Below are 21,084 nucleotides of genomic sequence, written 5' to 3'. Positions count from 1 at the left end.
ATTAGTCTGATTAAACCATCTATGGGGTTCTTGTGATCACAGAAAGGTTGGAAAAGTGACTGAATCTAAAATTTGTCTTTTGCCATCGAAAAGTGTTCATACACGAGTGTTATGCATCAACTATGGCTGCTGCAAAATTTTGGTATCTTTTTCCTATTTTTCAAATTGCATACGTCTCAAGTTTTAGCTATAGCACACGGGAATTGCCCTGCTGTCATGGAATAGTCATTCGAATTTCATTTACCAACATTGTGTGGGAGCTTAACAGCTACTGTAACATCCCTCTCCCACCTCCTCTTCTCTTCTCTCCTCTCCTCTCCTCTCCTCTTCTCTCCAGTGCCTGATCTTCCTGGACGACCCGCAGGCTGTGAGCGACATCCTGGAGAAGCTGGTGAAGGAGGACAACCTGCTGATGGCCTACCAGATCTGCTTCGACCTGTACGAGAGCGCCAGCCAGCAGTTCCTCTCCTCTGTCATCCAAAACCTGCGCACCGTCGGCACGCCCATCCCCGCTGTGCCCGGCTCTACCAACACAGGCACCGTGCCCACGGCGGACAAAGACAGGTGGGTGGGGGACAAGGGTGAAGTGGGCAAGGATGCGATCGCACCTAGGCTGGATCCGATTTCCATATCTATTTTCATCCGAATGATGAAAACAGATGGTCAAGTACATCTGGGATTTGCACATGAGACAGTAGCGTGGCTGTTTCCGAGGCAACGTGATGTCATGAGCCCTGGCTCATTTCTCTTTTTAAATTTTAAATTGAAAATTGAAAATCTATAGATGCCAACAATATTGTCAATGAAGTTCACTAACACACTTTCAGTGCTGAACAGCTTTAAATCTTTGTTATTGCTTGCTGCATTGATGAGAAAAGCCAGGCTTCAATGCCAGCTTAGTGCATCATAGCAACCAAAATAAATCTCAAACAAAAATGTGTACTTGGGCGGTCTGCCCAAATATAATCAATATATGGGAAACCATAGGCTACTAAGCAAAACTCTGCCCATCCTTATTTGAGTCATTGAGTTGATGACCTGTGATGAAGTTTCTAAAAGAGTTAGAAAAATGAAGAAAATTTGTTTTTTGTGTGTTGCAGTGATGCAATGGAGACAGAAGACAAGGCTGGCAGCTCCCCTGCTGGAAAGCCAGCAGAAACCGTAAGCTCTTTTGGATTGTTTCTATACATACTGTATATGCAGCACTTTTCTATACCAAGTGATGGTCTGTTTTCTTCTGCAGCACCTTTTCATTTGGTTCTGCTCAAACCATCATGTGGCTTCTCTGTGTTTGTGTAGAAGGACGAACCTAAAGACCAGAACGCCAAGATGATCAAAATCCTCAGTGGGGAGATGGCGATCGAGCTGCATCTGCAGTTCCTTATCCGAAATAACAACACAGACCTAATGATACTCAAAAACACAAAGGTAACAGAGGCTAGCATGGATTTCATAAGCTGGGGTTCAATCCTAGTATTATTATGCATATTATCATTTGACAAGAAATGGAAACTTTTTTTTGTTTTAAGCATTAAGACTTTCTATTTTTTATGTGTTTTCTGACATAGCTATGTTCTACAGTCAAGAAGCTTACTGTAAATCCTCTAATAGTGGCCTGTAGTCAATTAAAAGCCGGGTCTCCGATAATGGCCCGGGGGCGTGGTCGACAAGAACAAATAAAGGCCGGCCTCAAATACAGGCCGGGGGAAAAAACAAAGGAAACAAGACTAGCCCTCGGCGCACCGAAACCTCCAAGGGCGATATGATATAACTGTATAGATTCTATTCTTAGCTTCAGTTAGCTTCAGTTAGCTTCAGCTTACATGCAAACAACGGTGGATACTGGTAAACTCCTGGTGCCTGTTTGTAACTGTAGTTTGTAGTAATGTACAAGTGCCACAAGACGGCTCGGCCGACCGAAGTCTCTGGAGCATGCCGTCGTCGATTACCGTAATTATCGTAATGCATTGCGGTAACAAAAAAACGGCTACCTAACGAACCCCAACAGAAGCAGATCAGAAAACAAGGAGGCTTCGTACTAAAATATGAGCAAATATACTTATCAAACAGGGAATTAGAAATAAAGGCCTGTCTCTAATATAAGCCTGCTTCCAATAAAGGCCTGGTACTCTCTGCAGTTGAGGTAAATAAAGGCCTGGGCCAATATTAGAGGATTTACGGTATTTATTCACTTTGCAACATGCAAACATAATTTGCACTTTGACAAGGTTTGTCAACGTTTGTAATATTTGTGAACACTGAAGTACAATATGCTTTCATGGTGAGTTACAATGGGTTAAGAATGTTCCAAAAACCTAGTTTCCACCAACAAGTCAAGCTGGTCAAGAGCATAAGGGAATAAGCCAGTGTTTACATGCTCGGATAAATTGTAGATTGTGTGTTAATGGACAGGAAAAGTCAGTTTATTTGCTGCGAGAGCTTCTGCCAGAGCTTTTTTTCTCCCTCTCTCTCCAGGATGCGGTCCGAAATTCAGTGTGCCACACAGCCACGGTCATAGCCAACTCTTTCATGCACACGGGAACCACAAGCGACCAGTTCCTCAGGTAATTCAGCTATCAAAAGGAAAAGAAAACATTGAATGTTTCATTGGAGAGGGAGAACAAGAAATTCCACTCCAGAAATGTACTTGGTCCAACTGACATTTAGACCAAAGTTTTTGTGTTTACTTACAGAGAAAACTTAGAGTGGCTAGCGAGAGCCACCAACTGGGCCAAGTTCACAGCCACAGCTAGCCTGGGTGTCATCCACAAGGTAAATTTGTATTATTCTGCAAACCCAAAAAGTAAAGTGTATTGTATTCCACATGGTCTCTATTTAACTTGGTATATAAATGACTTTGTTGTTTAGGGCCATGAGAAAGAAGCACTCCAGTTAATGGCCACCTACCTGCCCAAAGACACTTCCCCTGGCTCCGCCTACCAGGAGGGAGGAGGCCTGTACGCTCTGGGACTCATCCACGCCAACCATGGCGGTGACATCATCGACTACCTTCTCAGCCAGCTGAAGAACGCCAGCAATGATGTGAGTTGTCTGACATGTTTGCTTTGAATGCTGGTTCATCGCTAGATCTAAAGATACCATTTGAAAACATGTGACTTACTCTCACAAAATGATTGCTGACATCAAAGTTCTAGGAAATCTTTAAAGCAACTGGCTATTTCAAGACTTTTGCCTACACCATCCTAACATTTTAGAGGAAGGGATCATTGATGAAGACAGTTTTTTAAAACGGATATGTAATGTTTTTGAATGAAATGCTTCAACTAAAAGATGGCAATTTATCTTTCCGTGTTTCGTTTTTCATGATCTGCTCTCCTTCTGTTCCACAGATCGTCCGTCATGGTGGTGCCCTCGGCCTGGGATTGGCTGCCCTGGGAACAGCCAGACAGGATGTTTATGACTTGCTCAAGTCCAACCTGTACCAGGATGATGCTGTTACTGGTGCGTAGGCCTGGAAAAAAGACGGATGCTTTGAAACGGCCCTAAATGCATTCCCATGCAGAAAAATATTCTTCTGAATCACAGAGTTGTTAACCACAGCCTTTAGCCCTAGATTAGATATGCTTTCAATGAAAATCCTGGTACATTACATTACATAGGAATGTATAATTTATTCAATGATGCAACCCTAAATGCTTTACAAACATAATTAAAAACATAAAAATAAACATCAAAAACAGACATATTAACAGTTGAAATTATGAAAGAATGAAAAGTTTGAATATAAAATGGTATATTAAAAAATATAAAGTATAGTTAAAAGAATTTAACCAGATGCAGAAGCAAAAGGTGTGTTTTCAATACTATGTGTTTCTAATACAGTATAGTATTGCTGCATATGATAATACTGTATTGATAATACTGTACTGTACTCCTAAAACATCTGCTGATGACCTCATGTGTGCTCCCAGGTGAGGCAGCGGGCCTGGCCCTCGGCCTGGTCATGCTGGGCTCCAAGTCGGCCCAGGCCATCGAGGACATGGTGGGCTACGCTCAGGAGACGCAGCACGAGAAGATCCTGCGCGGCCTGGCGGTGGGCATCGCCCTCGTCATGTACGGACGCATGGAGGAGGCCGACGCCCTCATCGAGAGCCTCTGCAGAGACAAGGTGAGGCAGAATGCCCTCAGAGAACACGCCATGTACACCGTGAGGTCAGAGGTGCCTCATTCTCCCACCATGTACACCATGAGGTCAGAGGTGCCTCATTCTCCCACCATGTACACCATGAGGTCAGAGGTGCCTCATTCCCCCACCATGTACACCATGAGGTCAGAGGTGCCTCATTCCCCCACCATGTACACCATGAGGTCAGAGGTGCCTCATTCCCCCACCATGTACACCATGAGGTCAGAGGTGCCTCATTTCCCCAAGTACAATAAAGGTGCAGGAATTAGTTTTGCTGGCATTGGTGTAGCTTATGTAGTAACCACATAACTGGAATAATTAGAACTGGCCATACCGTACTTTTGAATGGTCCCTTGGCTGGTATACCTCAAGATGGCTGCCAATGTTTTATAATGTTGTTATGGATATCGGCAGTGTAGGGCTGCAACAGACGATTATTTGGATTTTCGATGAATCTAGCAATTATTTTGTCAATTAATCATTTAGTCCAGAAAATGTAAAAAAATATGACAAATGTTTACTTAGTCTAACCAGCAGCCAACCCCCCCAAAGTATTCATTTAATTTAATTATATGAAACATAAAAAAGCAGCAAATCTTCGTTTCAGCGCTAGTTCAGTGCATGAAACTCGGGGAACATCATGTGTTTCTATAGCATCATTTAACTCTATATTCTGATGGCAGCCATGCTGAATATTCCAACTTTCTGTGCCTCATGCGCTGTCCGCAATGCTCATTTCCATGACTACTACATCAAAATCTATGGCAGCCATCTTGTGTGTACCAATTGTACCAAGAGATATTATCTTGATCCGTCAGGAAGTGGCCGTTCTGATGATTCTATTTCTGTGGTAGTAACATAATGCATATGGACTGACTCCCACACTACAGGCACAACAGGACTATATATACAGTGTGAGGGAGCAGTGCAGATGTACAGACAGGCAGGGGACCCTACTGTCTACTTTGACTTGATTAACTCAGAACGAAAAGGAAGTGGGGAAGGAAGTTTTTCTCAATGTATATCTTGTCAGCTCATCACGCTCTCTAAATCTCGCAGTTGGCATGTGCAGTTCCAAAGCTTGATGCATTGAGTCCTGTATGTACTCATGCATTCCCGGGTTGCGTGTGTGTACTCCGTGTCAAATGCGAGTCTCTTCCTCTGTAGTCTGTGCCAGGAATCCTTCTAAAAGAGCTACATGTGGGAAATGACTCAAACTATGTTGATCGTACTTGTGCGTGCAGACGCGATGTCTGAAGGCTCTGCTTTCCCTCACTGTCTACTGTAGGACCCCATTCTGCGGCGCTCTGGAATGTACACGGTGGGCATGGCCTACTGCGGCTCCGGGAACAACAAGGCCATCCGACGCCTGCTGCATGTCGCTGTGAGTACTTCCCGTTTAGCCCTGTTCAAAACACACTGTTTTTCTGAGGTGAAGGCTGGCTGAACACGCTGGTAATGAAACAGACACCATGTGATAGAGCTGCACATCTATAGCTGAAATTATAATTGGAATATTTTGTTGAATATTGTGATCCCGATTGTTAATCATCATTATTGGTTTTGCACTTGTTTGTAACTTAAATCAAATCTTTTTCACAGCACATCACTGTTTCCCTTTTTTTTTTTTTTTTTTGAAGCAGTGGTAGAGCTACTGAAGCCACATTTAGTAGCTCTACTACTTTTTCTTGTAAAGTACTTTGTAACCTTGTTTTGCTCTGTAAATTAAGTTATTATTTAGGCCACACAACACAAACTATTCAAACCGATGCAAATTGTTATAGCCAGGGTGCCACCCCATTCAGTAGTAGGGGAAACATTGCAACACACACTGCAGAGGAGAAAACGGGTTTGTCACACCAGCAATTCAGAATTAACATGGTTTCAAAACGATTTGCTTTCATGCCATTCAGTGTGCTTTCAGTGGCTACATTTGTAAATACAATATACTTTGAGGTTGAAGTGTAAAATCTTACTTCATGGTGAATGTGGTTCAGCTTGGTGTCCTGTAGATGGCAGCTTATACAAACTCAAGCTGATAGCTGGTGTGATAGTGAAGCAGATGCCTCATACTGTGAGCAACCAGATTGCCACCACAAAATGGTTAATCGTAGGATTTAATGAGTCTTGAGTGTCAACTTCGGTTAAGTGATTGCTTTGTTTACCTCGAAGGTGAGCGACGTGAATGACGACGTCAGAAGGGCTGCCGTCGAGTCCATTGGCTTCATCATGTTCAGGTAAGGTCCAGACTGAATTACTCGAGCCTTGTGCACCCTGTCTCCTGTCGAGCTCCTATACACCGACCAGAGGCCTCTCTGCTCGGAGCCTCAAGGTCTTAGCCAAACTTCCACTGATTAATTTGCCCCTAAACGAACACACAAAGACTACATTCCACCCATAGCACACAATTTTTTTTTTTGAAGCACGTCCTTGAGGGGGTTTATTGGTAGCTGCTGCAGCCTGTACTCCATCCACCCTCCATGCTTCTGCTAAAACATCGAAAGCAAATACTGTGATAGATGTCTTTCTCGTGGGTCTCACTCTTATAGATAGGCTTGTCTCTCTCAACCATGATGATCAGTGGTGCCCCACCACTCCCTTTGTACCTTCTACACATTTCATGTTCCCTTTTCAAGCATAGGGTTTTTGTAAGCCTTCACTACAGCACAGGCTATAGTTTCACCTTGACTTGTTGCTATAGAGTGATTTGCACACTCCAGTAAAAGGCCCACTTTCCACTTTCTGTTTCTCAGTTAAGTGTACCTGTGTGTTTGGGCCTTTAATTGCAGTGAGCAAATACTTGTGAATTTCCTGGGGTTTCACACCTGCTATAGTTTGTTTGGTTCTTTTTTTTGACAGAATATCAGGTGCAGTAAAATTTTCTAGATTTTCACACCGTCTTGAAGACGATGGGAAAGGCTCAGCCAACCAATTCCAAAGATGTTAAGGGTTAAAATTCAGCATAACTCAAAAAAAACAAGGACTGTTATTTGTAGTGTAGGGAGAAAATTGTGTTATTGTGCTTTTTGCCTCAGTTTCTAAAACATAAGATCTTTTTCAAGTCTGAGAAAAAGCTTGAAAACCACCCATAACACCCTTTGATCCACCTTTGTTTTGATTTGTCTAGTGTTTATTCGGTAGTTATGTTGAATAATTATGTGCAATTGCCAGGGAGGGATATATGATACCTGTAAAATTGTTTCCCCCTCAGTGAATGTAGCCCCTGAGGTACAGTATTGTATGTGATCTCCAGAGATGTGCCTTTTTTTTAACATTTCAAAAGACGGTGGCCTTGCATGGACATATTATGCTTTGTTCTGCTTCCTATGTAATAGATGACTTGGAAGCAATACCAATGCTTCATCCATATTGAATGAGGGAGCCCCCTACAAATTTGGTGATACGCACCTAATGCACCTATCCACAATGTGGACACAGTACTGCTTGTTTCTGGAGCCATAGCATTCCCATTCCTTTTTATTTTAGTTTCTGTTTGCCTCACTCTATTTCCTACTTCCTTTTGTTGTCCTGATCACACCCCTGGATCTGTCTTATGTTCAGTTTTGAGCCGAATAGACACATATACATGGTGACATTAACATTTTCTCTGTTGGCATGACAGCAGAATTTAGATGCACTTTTTGTCTAGATTTCACAGTGACTGAAAGATATTCCTCTGTCAACGGAAGCTGGTCTTCCTTGTCATTCTCACTCACACATTTTTATTCTGTTGCTGTTTATGGGGGCTCATCACTCATACGCAGACGTGAATTTACCCATCAGGCAGCAGAGCAGCGTTCAACAAGAGTGCCTGGCCAAGTGCAAGAACACCAGGGTGTCCGTTTTAAGCCCAAAAAAGGCTATGTGATATTCTACGTGATCAATTGGCCGCTAGATAAACCTTGTGTAAATCCTTCCTGTGTTTAGAGAGCCTTCTGAACGGCAACAATTCAGCTAGGCTCCTCTTCTCCCACTTCCCACCCTAATGGCTCTGTGGACACCCCCCACCCCCACCCCTCACACACACACACACACACACACACACACACACACACATACACACAAACCTGCACTCGGAAAGACAACTGTCTCTTTAGTTGGCCGGAGTTCTAATGTCTTTGCTATTCCTACTAAATCAACAGGGTTCTGTTCATTAACAATGAGTTGTGTTAAAATAGTTGTTACTGTAGAAAGCTGTTCTCTTGGTTATGTTAAGTACTAGGCCTTTTGATTGCCTGTTTTTTTTTTTGTAGTAGATGTACTGTACATGGGGAGGTGAGGCTAAGCAAAAATAAAACAGGGGAAAATGCTACTCTAGCACTCATATCCAGTTCGTGGATCCCCATCCAAATCCCACATTTTTCATATCCGTGGTGAACCAACTCTAAACATTTTGTTAGCCTGTTGTACTATTGGCCATTTCAGCTTTTACATATTTGTCTTTCTGCTGTCAACACTGCAAAATGCAAATTGATAATGTAGTGCTATCATAATCATCACCATAAATAGACTGGAAGCCTTGCTGGTGAGTTCACTGTACACTGCAACTTCCCTGCTAGCTCATTTATATCTATAGGCCAAGCTTTGTTTAGATAGCACTTTTTAATGACCACTAATTGAGCTGATAATGGCATTTTCTTGTTCTCTTGTGTTGAGTCACTTTTGAGTTGTTTGTTGATTAATCTTCTGAGACTGTCTGTTTGGTTTACAGTCTGTTTATTTTGGCTCTTCTGTTAGTTTTGCCGTAGTCATTACTAGTTCATTAAAGAGACATTATAACTCACTGTTGAAATTGAAGCAGCAGAACAAGGTAGACAAGAACATTAGAAGAAAATGGCTCCAAATGATATAGAAACAGACATGTCAAGTATTTTGTGGAGCCTGTGTTCTAGGAAGCATAAAAATAACCATATTAAGTGCAGTTTCCTTTCAGCCAAGCCCAAAGTTCAGCAACACAGAAAATCTGTGTACATTTTATTGAACACAATCAGCTTTCCATTTTCTCCGGATTTTGTCTTTCTTGCATTACATACAGTATTTCAACTGAATACTGTAGTATTTTTGTAAAACCAGATCATTGACATTTCAAAACTTCAAGCAGTAATACACGTACAAAAGCACTTCCCAAAGGTTTTGCAGTTACAATGGGTATCATTTTAAGAGTGCAATGCATTGTGTGTGTCGCGGAAGAGATTTAAAAGGTAGAGGAGTATTCCTCTTAACAAAATGTAAGCATGTAATCTGAAATAGTCTGTAGCGGATTCGAATAGCCCAAGGTGACAGGATTAGCATAGGAATATTTGTATCCACAAAAAGTTTCCAGATGGTCATATGTCTTCATTCTTTACATTTCTCTCTGGTGGCCTCCTTAAGGACAATCCAACCTGAGCTTTGTCAGCTTTGACCTCTCATTGAGGGTATCCTTCTGTGTTTCTTTTTTTAGTTTGTGTTGTTACAGTTTGCCTCACAGTTAAATGTCTTGTCATTTGAAAACTCGTATCTGGTCTTTGCAGTTCCTTTTGCTTTCCCCCTCAGAGTAAACTGTCTCTAGGTAAACTATGAACATAATTCTTGGTGTCTGTGAGAATTCACAATGTATATGTGGCCTGCCTTTAAAAGAGATGTTAAGTTTACACCATAACTCTGATCTATTTCAAGCTCTCCCTTTAACTGGGTTAAGTTTTTTTTTTTCTGCCAGCTCTACACGTAACTGACGTGCTCCTCCTGCTTACAGTCTTCGTTTTCAGTCAGGAGCAGTGTGTCTAACACGACACTGCCGGAGGACTGCGTGGGCGCTTGCCGGCACCTCAGTGGGCTTTGGTAGCTCACCGCTCCAATGCCGTTCTTCATCCCCCGCTTCATGAACAGTTTAGAGTTCTCCGCCATGGAAGAGCGGAAAGAAATCCGTGTCAGGCCCCGTCCTCCATTTGACGCCCTTGGGTGCCTGCCTGGCCCGTGACTGGCAGTGCTATTGTAATTACAGGTGATGTAACGTGCGAACGCCTCCCGGAAAGTCTTGTTGAATAGGGTGTAGACCAATGGGTTGATACCCGATGACACGTAACCGACCCAAACAAAGATCTCCATTAGACGGGCGATCACGTTGACATCGCAGCTCACGCATAGCACAGAGGTGATATTGGTGATGAAGAAGGGGCACCACATGACTACAAACAGGAGGAAGACTATGCCTAGCACCTTCGAGGCGCGCTGCTCGTTGCTGAGGTTTTGCATGGACTTCTTGCCCATGGTGGACATCCTGCGAAAGGGCACGTCATCTCCTGTAATAGGGTTCGTTGTTGCTGCATTTGGATTTCCCTGCGTCCTGGGAAATCTGCCGTCCAGCATAGTCAGTTTCTCAGCTGGTGGTGCGTCCACAGTCTGCTCCCTTTGAAAGACTGTGGAGACTGTCGGGCAGGAAAAGCGTTGAGACACCCTCGACCTGAGCAGATAAACCTTTTTGCGCAACACCTGAATGGTGAGCAGGTAGATGACCATCATGATGGTCAAAGGGATGAAGAATGCTGCCAAGGAGCCAAACATGATAAACTCCCGAAAGCTGTCTGTTTTCAGCAGGCAGGTGTGGTTGCTGTTGAAGGTGATGTTGTTGGGAAGATGGGAGTTCCTCAGACCCTTAATGGGAATCGGGATTGCTATACCTGTAAATGACAAGAACAGTCTCATTAGTATTGACAAATATCACATTTTTTGATAAACTGAGAAACTTGGGCTGGCTTCAGGTATTTCACTCCTGCTTTTGGCATTTGAATTGTTTTGTTTTGGATTTTCTGAATACCTAGTTTTCCCAGTTAGTCTGTTACACTGCTATTGTGTTTTGTTTTCCATCATTGGAAATTAGATTCCTACATTTACTTTTTTGTTTTATAGTTACCATTGTAGTAGAAATTGGATAAAGCTTCAAAGATTCAAACTTTATTTTTGACATAAGGCTGCAATGCAAAGGGATGGTGTCTGGAATAAAATGGAAAGTCTGATTGCAGGATTTCCTTTCTGTTTTAAAAAATCAAGTAAAGTAATCATCCATGGCCCACCATGATCCCTCTTAAAGTGAACAACAACATGCAGTCGCGGTAACGGCTCTTCTGCTGTCAGCAGTGTTTAAGTGCTGCTCCCTCCATTCCATCCGATCTTCTGGTTTTGCTCAGGGAATGAAGCTCAAATGAAACCAGACCAAACAAGCCCCAAACTGAGGCTGTGCTTTTCTGAGAGGTCTGAGCGCTATGCAGCTACCAATAATTCCAGGATAAATTCTGCCAAAATTTCACACTACTGTGTGAAAAGTGGTGGCCAGAAAACCACTCACTGGGCTGATTAAGTTGATGAGCTCAAGGGCCTCTTTAATTTCATTTCCTACTGGAAAGCTAAAATGGTTTGCAGATCTTTAACAGTGAACCTCGGTGCTAATACAAGGGCTATGCAGGATAAATGCAGGAAAGGTGATTCTTACAGCAGCTACCACTGTACGATTCCCTCATCAGTAAGACAAACTAGCAGAAGACCCGCCCTCCTATGAATGCTTTACATTCTGATGAAGATTCCAGTGGTCTAGCAAGTTGATCTTGTATACAGACAAGAGACCAGGCCAAGACCATCCTTAAAACCGTAAACCCCCCTTTCACTTAGTAACCCCATTCCATTATCTGTGCAAACTCTTGGCTTCTCAGTCCAGTTTGGATCATCTCTACTGCAGCGCCTCATTGTGAAGACTCAGATGGTGTTAGTTTGAATCTTTGTTTTGATTAGTGTTCTTTGCAGTTTTCTCTGGAAGGCCTCTAATAAAACAAGGCTATTATCCATAACATTGTGGAACTTTATACAGTGCTTGAAGTCTAATGACCTTTTTTAAAACTGCGGCATGTTTGGTCTGCACCAGCTTTCTACTAGGATAAATCCTTTCCCCCATTCCTTGAATCTGCTCAATATGTTCTGTTGCTTTTTGAACTAGTTTGATCTTCTAGTTGTTGGTAAATTGTGGCTGTGGCTGGTATGTTTCTCTACTCCATCAGCTGCTTTGGTAGGTAACTAACCATTATTTGGAGGTGGTGCTCTTTTTTAGTTAGCCATCAAAACTGCAACTAGAGGGTGAATTATGGGATGCACCAGCCACAGTGGCCTGTGGGCAAACAGTGAGTTTCCTCTACTGGAGTCTAGTCTCTCAGGAACATTAACCAGGTCGTCCCTCAGGACATCTTTAGTAACATCTCTGGGATGCACTGTGATGAGTGTAGCGTGGTACTAGACCGGTCATAGCCCCCCTCCACCCCCATCCACTGTAGCTGTTTATATAATATCTGCTTTTATTGCATCCGGCTTGTATTTTTGAGTCTATAAACCAGGTCTGCCATGGATCTTATGTCAAGAAATCAAGCCACCTGTTCCTGATATAAACAAACCTTATCGAACTTGCAATTATGAACTTGAAGGCCATGGAAGACTAGTGCAAAGTAGTTGCGAGTTAGTAAGAGTTAATAGAAAATCTGTATTAATATCCTTACAAATTGATATGAGCCACACCAGTGCGATCTTGACCATGGCTTTGGCCCTGGATTTGTACTGGCTGTGTTGGATGGGCTTCTTGATGGCAATGTAGCGGTCCAGTGAAATGGCGCACAGGTGCATGATGGATGCGGTGGAGAACAGTACATCCAGGAAGAGCCAAATAGGGCAGAGGAACTCCGGAAGAGGCCACCCAGAATCTAAAGAGAAGATGAGAAGGAAATTACTCCAGTAAGACAGGATAACAGTCCCACCATTACAGGGCAACTTTTTAAGAGGCTTTCTTAGATCACTTATCTCTTGTGATGGAACTTCCATTAGTAATTTCTTTAATGCACTTGTTTGGTATTTAATTCCAAAAAGACTTTTGTCTTGCACACTACCAGTTATGGGAGACGTGCCACAATGGCCAGGGATTAGAAGTAGCACTCATGTAAAGATTGGTGTTTGTTTATCACAGAGAGGAATGAACGTACTGGAAAAAGGGGGGTTCTCTGATGACTGTTTATGGAGCTAAAAGCTCTTTATGTAGATGTGCTGGGGACCGTGCTCAACAGAAGTGTTTATTTTCGATTCCAGGCATGAAATTGGCAAGTAATTGGTCTGGCTTTTGTCCCGTTAGCCATTAACATTGCAAAAGACCATTGTTGGAAATATTCTTTTGCATAATTTTCTTTTGTTAAGCCACCCTCCAACTTTTGCCTTTTCAGTGTAGCTTACATGTTCTAAGATGCTCTGCAAGAACACTTTTCTCATCAGATTTTTTTTACACACATATTTTCAGGGGAATTAAGAAAGTGTGATAGGTAGCCTTCTTTGAGTGAGCAATTTTTTGTGGGCCCTTTCTAATTGCCATCATATCTGTCTACTTCACATATTTCACATATTTTATTTCTTTTTGCAAAAGGAGCATACAAATCACAACAAAAACAGGAATGCTGTTCTTGTAAATAGATTGAAGTCACTGTTTCTAAGAAGAGTCCTGGTTTGGACTTGGAACAGAAACAGTTGAAAAGGCTGTCTCATTAACTGCTTTGCTTTCAATGTTACTACTATTACAGTAATTATTGTTATTGCTTGCTTTAGAAAATGTTGTTGTTCCACCAAATACCAGCCTATAAATGTTCCACTCAGGGCTGTAGATGTCAGAGTCTCTGATTACACAAGGATGACACTGTGATCAAGACTATGCCTTACATGGGAATTCCTACTATCGTTTAATTTTCCCATGATATTTATGGATTATTGTTTATGGATGGTGACGCTCATCCCCTCTATTACTGTTTTTCAGTTTTCGTGATTTTGTTAGTTACTCGTCAGTTGTTCAAGTAATTGCTTCATTATGTTTTTGGGGCATGCCCTGACAAATCTACTTTAAGTTTCCATCCATGGAAATGGAACTGTAATTGCTGTGGTGAGAGTTCACGAGCACAAGATTAGGTGGATAAAAGTCAAAATTATTTTTCTTAGGTTTGAAGTGGAGGAACACTGTGCTAAGCTTGGCTCTTATTAAAAGGGTTAGTGAGCTTCTTTTAAAATGGATGGGCTCAGTTCATTAGCAAAAAAACAGTACAAATGTTTTATGTACACCTGCTGGTTGTGAGCGCTGGCAAAGATGTCTCTCAGCTGAAAACTGAACACTAACGTTGGTATAGGTAGATGGATATAGAAAGTCACAGCAATAACAAATGTGGGACATAATAAACAGCATAACAAAACTATAATAAAAGCTAGTAAGGAAATAAGATCGCTGCAGTTGCCCCCATACAATCACCCAACCTATTTTCATATCAGCATTTGGTACAGTAATCACAATGAACACTGCCACCCCCACTCTCCTTAGAGAATAGTTGGCGGAGAAAATGTATACCTCACTGCCAGGTTATGTGCCTTGTTGAAAAACTACATTTTCATTCGGTCCACAGTATAAATACTATTTGCTTTGCAAATATGGCATTTTGGAGAATAACGCCGCGTCCAAGTCCTTTGAAATAACTCTGCTTAATGGTTCTTTATTACCCAAGCCATTTTCAGTGCTATAGTTTAGGTTTACATGTAGTCTGTCCACACAGCTCACCTTTTAAACAGTGGGGCCATTTAATTTTTCAAGGTGTTTCCTGTAAGCGTGAATTCATCTGCCCAGCAGATGTGGAAAGCAATCGGAGCAGCTCATACTTCTTACAGATGTAATTGTAGTCACTCTCGCAGCCTGCTTTCTGTGTGAGGTTTCCTTTGAAGCGTTGTCTAAACAGGATCGAGCTCAACCCCTCTTCATGAATATTGAATGCTTTGCAGCCTTGCAATTAGCTTGCCAGCCTAATGTAGTAGTTGTCATTTTATTGGGGATTAGAGAGGTGTTTGCCAACTCTTTAGAGCAGTGATATACAGCCGATGGCGATATTGCCACTGTGTAACCTGCGCAGTGTCTCTGCTGTGCTTTGCACCAGCCTTCAACAGACCTTGCGTGTTGACTTGAGTGTGAAGTATTAAACACTGTACATGTGTGTGACTATGTCGCCAAGACCTTTCCCTCCTCACCTCGCTGCTCTGAGCTCTGTCTCCTACACAGGAGAGGGTTAATGGCAGCTGCCAAGGTCTAAACAGTATTGGGGATTTGAAGAGTTCAGTTCCAAGATGAGAGATTGATAATTTGAAAACTTTGAAACTATTCCACCTCTCACCCCCAAATGTAGCGTTTTAAATGGTGCTTTTCTTTTGCAGTCACACTGTTGTACATTGGTCAAACATTGAATTCATTTGCACATATTCGCAAGTGACCTTTCACCTTACCTCATATCTAGGGTAAAGGAATTCATGTGATGATGTTGTTTAGCCCTGTCAGCTGTGGCCATTGGAAACAATTTGACAGCAATGCTTTGTTCTGAATCTGGACAGCATTTAGACAGACACAGGGATAGATGTACGACCAGATGAACATGTCGGCATGGTCTTGACTTGTTTATCCTCTCTCCAGTCCCTACCCTTTGCTCTGATGGAGTGCATTAAGATGCGATCAAGTGGAGCAGCCCAAGTTTGCCTTGTGCATGCCTTTCAGAGTGGCACATATGGTTCTTATGCAAAGAAAGTGGTTGTTTTGTCAAAAGCAAGTCTTGAGATCATACTCCTGACATGCACAGAGGGGTGGAGTGGACTGTGTCATAGGGCCATTTGGTCTAGATCCTCCCCCCACCACCACCACCACCGCCAGTAGAATTAATGAGAAATAATAGCTAGGCCGTAGCTCTGTATCGAAGGAGCTTCATTTTATAGTTGCCTCAGAACATTGAGACTGATGTCTATTGCTGCTCTTACACAGCTGTATTTACGCTGCACTGTCAGGAATCAAATGCAAATGTTTTTAGCTTGCTTCTTTTTTTCTTTTCCCCATTCCTGTGTCTAAAGTGAACGAGTGGAGCAGCTAAGATTTGGGGCTTTTATGTTGTTCGCAAAAAGACCGGAGAGAGTGGCTCATGATCGCCAAGACCAGTAGCTGAGGCCTAGCTGTGCCACTGCTACAATAGCACTGCCAGAGGAAGTAGCGTGTTTATTGTCCACTATCTCTTGTTATATTTCATCTAGTATATTTGTTTACAGATGGTCGAGATTGTATCCAGTGTTCCTCATGTCCTATTTTAAACTCCTCCACTATCCATAAATCTCTGAGCCTATTTTTTCTTTGTGGATCAGCCAGGCATACAAAGATTAAATACAGTTTTGCTATGAAATGAAGGGGCTGTTCAAAGTAAAATTTTCATCAGCTGCATTTTCCTTCAAAAGCAATGAGATTTGTCATGAACATTTACTGGAAATGGCATGCTCAGCTGAAAGCTGTTCTAAACTGTTAGGTCGACTGGGGGGAAAAAGGTGATGAAGTGCAAGTCAGACCTAATTGATTGGACACACAAGGGCAACATCCATCACTTGGTAATCATGTTTTGACACATTTATTAGAATGATGGCTGGGAAGTGATCTGGACATTGAGCGATGACCCCTTTCCTCCACACCAGTAGAATCTAGTTTATGCTATTGCTGTTGTATTGGGCAGGTTTGTCTCAATGGGCGACAGAGGGTTAGGTGCTCCAAGACGAGGTCCGTCCTGTACGTCAACTTACTGTAGAGAACAGTGATTAGGGCGATGGGCATCACCAGGAGTCCCACCAGCAGATCAGCCACCGCCAGCGACATCAGGAAGTAGTTGGTGGCATTCTGCAGCTTCCTCTCCAGGGACACGGCAAGGATGACCAGGATGTTGCCTCCGATGGTGGGGATGATGACCATGACGATGAGCAGGGCGGCCCACTGCAGCTGAATCCCGGACCCCTCCCCTGGCCGCGAGCCGTTGGGCACCAGCGGAGCCGCCACTGGCTGAGACATGCTGCTGCGGAGGTTACGGCTGGCCTTGGCGCGGGTCGGGGCTCTGCTCTGGCTGGCTCTGGAGGCTCGGTCAGCATGGTCACTGGGTCCCACGGGCCGGGGCACGGCTCAGGGTCAGCGCACAGGGTGCCGCATCCCTGCTGCAGTGTACAAGCCAAAAGGGTCGCCTCGAGATCAGTAAAAGAGCCACTGCTCAAAAAAAAAACAAAAAAAAACACGATACCAGGACAAATGGGTCTGCCTCAAAAGCAGGGAATAATCCAAACAGTTAGTACTTCCACAGCGAGATGTTCTGCGTTTCAGGAGGCGTCACTTTCACAGGCTAGCAGCACAGGCAGGCGATAGTCTTGTCATCCTGTGCATCCACTCCAAACAGCGAAAGGTCTGTTAAGGAAACAGTGATGCCGTGTTATCCCCTTTGCTTTAATTTGTCTGAGTGTGGTGTCCTAATGATGAGAGACATTTATGGTAACAAATGAAGAGGGATGTTCCTGTATGGTCATTATTATTGGTTCCAGACCATGGCCAAGAAATAAACCAGGGATATTAGGTGTAACGGCTTGCATGTTTTCTTTGCTGTATTGCTCTGCTGTATTGTTATACATTTTGGAAAATACACTTTTGAAAATACTTTGTAGAGGACATGGAGTTCTTTGAACAGTCTTTTATACCATGTCTTCTAATACAAACAGCATTCAGGAAAACTCCTTTTTTTTTTTTTTACTCAAATTCATAACCTTTGGGGTTAAGTGTTTCCATTCACACATTTTAAATTGTGACAAAATTGACAGAATTCTTCCAATGTATCCAAAATGTCAGAAAAAGTATTCTACGAATAAATCTAAATACCAAGAGGTACTTGGATAAAGCCGAAGGTCATTCCTTTAATATAAACAAAGTCTACAAAAATGTATACACTTGTGCATGTGGGATGGATGACACAAAATTAAATAAATATACCTAATCAATCAAAAACATCAAAGTGGTTAACATTTTACCACTTTTCTGTATTTGATTTCCACATTTTAGTGTGGTTTTGTAGAAGTTTCTTACCTGCTCCTTAAGGTGACATCTATTTGCTCTTTTACGGTTCAACAGAGCCGCTACATCCTCACTTTCACAAAAATTAAAGCAAAATTGTGCGCAGGGCGGACAGTGCTGCTCATCGCCCAGCGTGCTTCAATCCTCGCACACCTCTGAGAGCGTTGCCTTTTTTTTCATGTCCCATGCCACGTTTTTATATTTACACCCTCCCCAAATAATGTCACAGAATGCCCTCCCTTAGAGGCAAAACTTAAATCTGTCCGACTCTGATGTAATCCATGGTGTGAAATTTGTTTTGCTCCCCCACGTTGGAAGAACCCCCAGTCTGGATTCGCATCACCTACCGCGATCACAGGTTTAAAACTTTCAGATGTTCCGTCTCTTCTCCCTCTCTCACATTCCCGCTCCCTGCCTCTCGCTCACAGCCTCTGATCAGCTTGCGCTCTCTCCCGTCTCACTCGCTCTCTCGCTCTCCCCTCCCTCCCTCCCGTCTTGCCCATGAGTCAGGCTCAGGACAAAAACAGATGAATGTCTTTGAGCTGGCGACATGCCAGTGGTTCTGGGAGGTAATTTCCTTCAACACAGCCGTCCGACTGTTTATATTTGTCACTTTCTGTTCTCTCCTCCAGTTGAAGCAAGAGGTGGTGGGGGGGGTTGGAAATGGGTGGGTGGGGGGTGAAGCCTTCTGTGTGGTAAGGTGCTCGAAAAATGTCCTCGTGTCCCATTTACATAGCTTTTTCATTTTGTCTTTCATTTCATAAGCTCACATTCTCAGGCGGAGCAAGACAATCAAATTCAATCTAATTTTCTAGATGATGGTTATGTTCGAAATCAGAGACCATTTTTTGTGTTTATTCTTTTGCAGTCCAGACTTAACAACAGTCATAATTTGTATGGTCTTTCCACTGTGCACTCATAGTATTCCTTTTTAAAAGCAGATGCGAGGCATAAAACAAAGTTGACATATGCTGTTCCTGGAGTGTACAGTTCCCAGATGATGATTGATTCTTCTCTTCACAAGGAAAACGTGAGAATTATAGCCAATACCCACCCTGTCTGGACCTGTGTGCCCTGACATCTCTCTGTAAAGAACAGTCCACACACCGAATGTTTTAGCTGAAACGTGCTCCCTAATCCACCTCAGGTGCCAGTACCTACATAAGAGGAAGTATGTTTTTTTTTTTTTTTTTTTTTTTTTTTTTATAGGCTGTCCTCTGCAGCCTTTGTCAAGGAAGTTAAGTTTAGTGTCTTCAGTCCCGGAGCGGTCTTGTCTGTCTAATGTCTGACCGACGAAACGCTCGGCACAGATCTAATTTGTGACAGCTGGTGTTCAGGACAAAACTTCGAGCTGACTCAGAGTGATTGCCTTTTCATTACTGGAAAGGTCGGAGGTCACCCGTCCCACCCCCACTGTCTCTCCTTGCCTTATTTCTCTGTGAAACACTTGGAAGTTCTTGATCGTGTGATGTAAGGAACTGCTGTGGGCGCGCTGCTAGCACTCTGTCGACATCACCGAACCACTCAAACACATGCCACTCAAATCCATTACTTGAGCAATATTATTCAAAGACCTTGCTGACTCAGAATCCAGCCTTATTTGTCAGGATCTGCACATTTCGTCCAATGCCCTACAGGCATTTTTTTTTTAAATTATTTGTCTGGAATTTTTTTTTCTCTTGTTTCCCCAGCACCCGGTTCCTCTTGGTCTTAATTGACTTTAATGTTTATGGTTTGTTAACAAATGAAGCCACACAGCTTCTCTGCTTGTTTGGTACAACATTGTCCAGGTACTCTTCATGGCGCATTTGGGCGTCTGGGTGTAATGGACAGGAAGCAAGCTAATCAAATCTGCTCTGTTGCAGCGATAGTACGTCAGTAACTGCCTCAGTCACATTTTCAGGTGGCGAAATGCATGTATAATTTGTTTAGCTTTGCTGTACTCCTGCTTCTTCCACTTACTTTCTGTGTGCGTGTTGCTTCCCAGGGCATTGCCTTGGACCTGGAGACAAAGGGGCTGGATAGAACAAGACACAGTAGCAGCTTTGTTGACATCCATCACTGTCTAGCCATGATAAATGTGAGGAATTATACAGACAGACATTTACCAAACGAACCCATGTGTTTCAGCTTGGTGCATTGTTGAGATTTTTGAGGAAATATATTATTTAGCACACCTCATCAGCAAACTACAAAGTATTACTGTAATGATTTTTTACTTTGCATATCTCTCTTTGACACATGTGCATGTGATTGTAGCAAGTAGATGAATTTCACTGGGGTCAAAGGTCAGAGGCAGCACGTCTGCACTGCTTAAGGATTCAGTGTCTTGCTCAAGGGCCTTGTGGAAGAGATCGATGTCCTTTTCCAAATGGGAACTTGTTGAAGTTTGAAGTTGATTTCTGCTATCAACTTTTCAGTCCTTAAATATATTATGGGTTTTTTTTTTTACATCACCTCCCGATGCCTCTTTCATTGCTTTATTTCTATAGAAACACCTAAGATCAATTTTCAAAAGTATTTCAGGTGTTTGCTTCATTTCTCAGGGTCTTAAGTCTGTCACACATTCAGAGGGTTTTAAGTTTTGGCTTGAATTGCAGGCTTTATTGTATATTGCTTCACTGCCTTTTCAGACGAAGCAAATGCTGGATATTGATTTCTTTCTTCTTTCCATCTGAGTTCTTCCACCTTGCAGGTGGTTGAAGGTAATTAGCCTATCTTTTACTTTCAGGTTGAAAAGGCTTTAGATTAAACTATATGGATAAGTAACAGCAAAGTTTTTCCCAAGTTGTGCCTCAAGCTAGCATAGTGCCCAATTGATTATAACACTTATCATGAATTAGGTCTCAATGTCTAGCTGTTACCAAAGCCCTTCAATTTTTCATGGCCTGGGCCATATTTTTTTCAGCCCTATGGATAGATGATACCTTTTGTTTTTGCTGCAGAGGCAGATCTATTACTGAACGGGAGACTTGACAACCGCCAACCTCAACCTTCACACGTT

At 42.7% G+C, this 21,084-nt stretch overlaps 2 protein-coding genes across 5 annotated transcripts in view; one reads left to right on the top strand and one right to left on the bottom strand.

The window, feature by feature from the left end:
- Positions 1 to 21,084, top strand: part of psmd1 (proteasome 26S subunit, non-ATPase 1) — a 53,971-nt gene that overhangs the window by 4,715 nt on the left and 28,172 nt on the right. The window contains exons 7-16 of the mRNA XM_071908525.2: positions 338 to 564; positions 1,101 to 1,161; positions 1,300 to 1,428; positions 2,476 to 2,564; positions 2,694 to 2,772; positions 2,869 to 3,042; positions 3,351 to 3,462; positions 3,933 to 4,129; positions 5,436 to 5,531; positions 6,320 to 6,384. Coding sequence (XP_071764626.1) covers positions 338 to 564; positions 1,101 to 1,161; positions 1,300 to 1,428; positions 2,476 to 2,564; positions 2,694 to 2,772; positions 2,869 to 3,042; positions 3,351 to 3,462; positions 3,933 to 4,129; positions 5,436 to 5,531; positions 6,320 to 6,384 — 1,229 coding nt within the window. The remainder of the gene's footprint in view (positions 1 to 337; positions 565 to 1,100; positions 1,162 to 1,299; positions 1,429 to 2,475; positions 2,565 to 2,693; positions 2,773 to 2,868; positions 3,043 to 3,350; positions 3,463 to 3,932; positions 4,130 to 5,435; positions 5,532 to 6,319; positions 6,385 to 21,084) is intronic.
- On the bottom strand, positions 8,926 to 18,484 carry htr2b (5-hydroxytryptamine (serotonin) receptor 2B, G protein-coupled). Of its 4 annotated transcripts, none has more exons than XM_071908534.2 (4): positions 18,093 to 18,484; positions 16,778 to 17,423; positions 12,664 to 12,864; positions 8,926 to 10,806 (listed from the first exon to the last, which is right to left on the bottom strand). In XM_071908534.2, the coding sequence occupies exons 2-4, from the start codon at positions 17,037 to 17,039 to the stop codon at positions 9,848 to 9,850; spliced, it is 1,422 nt and encodes a 473-aa protein (XP_071764635.1). In that variant the 5' UTR covers positions 17,040 to 17,423; positions 18,093 to 18,484; the 3' UTR covers positions 8,926 to 9,847. The 4 variants fall into 4 exon arrangements, with proteins under 4 accessions (XP_071764635.1, XP_071764636.1, XP_071764638.1 ...); XM_071908535.2 differs by having other exon boundaries at positions 16,778 to 17,405; XM_071908537.2 differs by having other exon boundaries at positions 16,778 to 17,179.

The sequence above is a fragment of the Centroberyx gerrardi genome, chromosome 9 (assembly GCF_048128805.1).
Source record: "Centroberyx gerrardi isolate f3 chromosome 9, fCenGer3.hap1.cur.20231027, whole genome shotgun sequence".
NCBI classification, from domain to species: Eukaryota; Metazoa; Chordata; class Actinopteri; order Beryciformes; family Berycidae; genus Centroberyx; species Centroberyx gerrardi.
The sequence above is the reverse complement of the archived record's forward strand: the minus strand, read 5'-3'. Positions and strand labels throughout refer to the sequence as shown.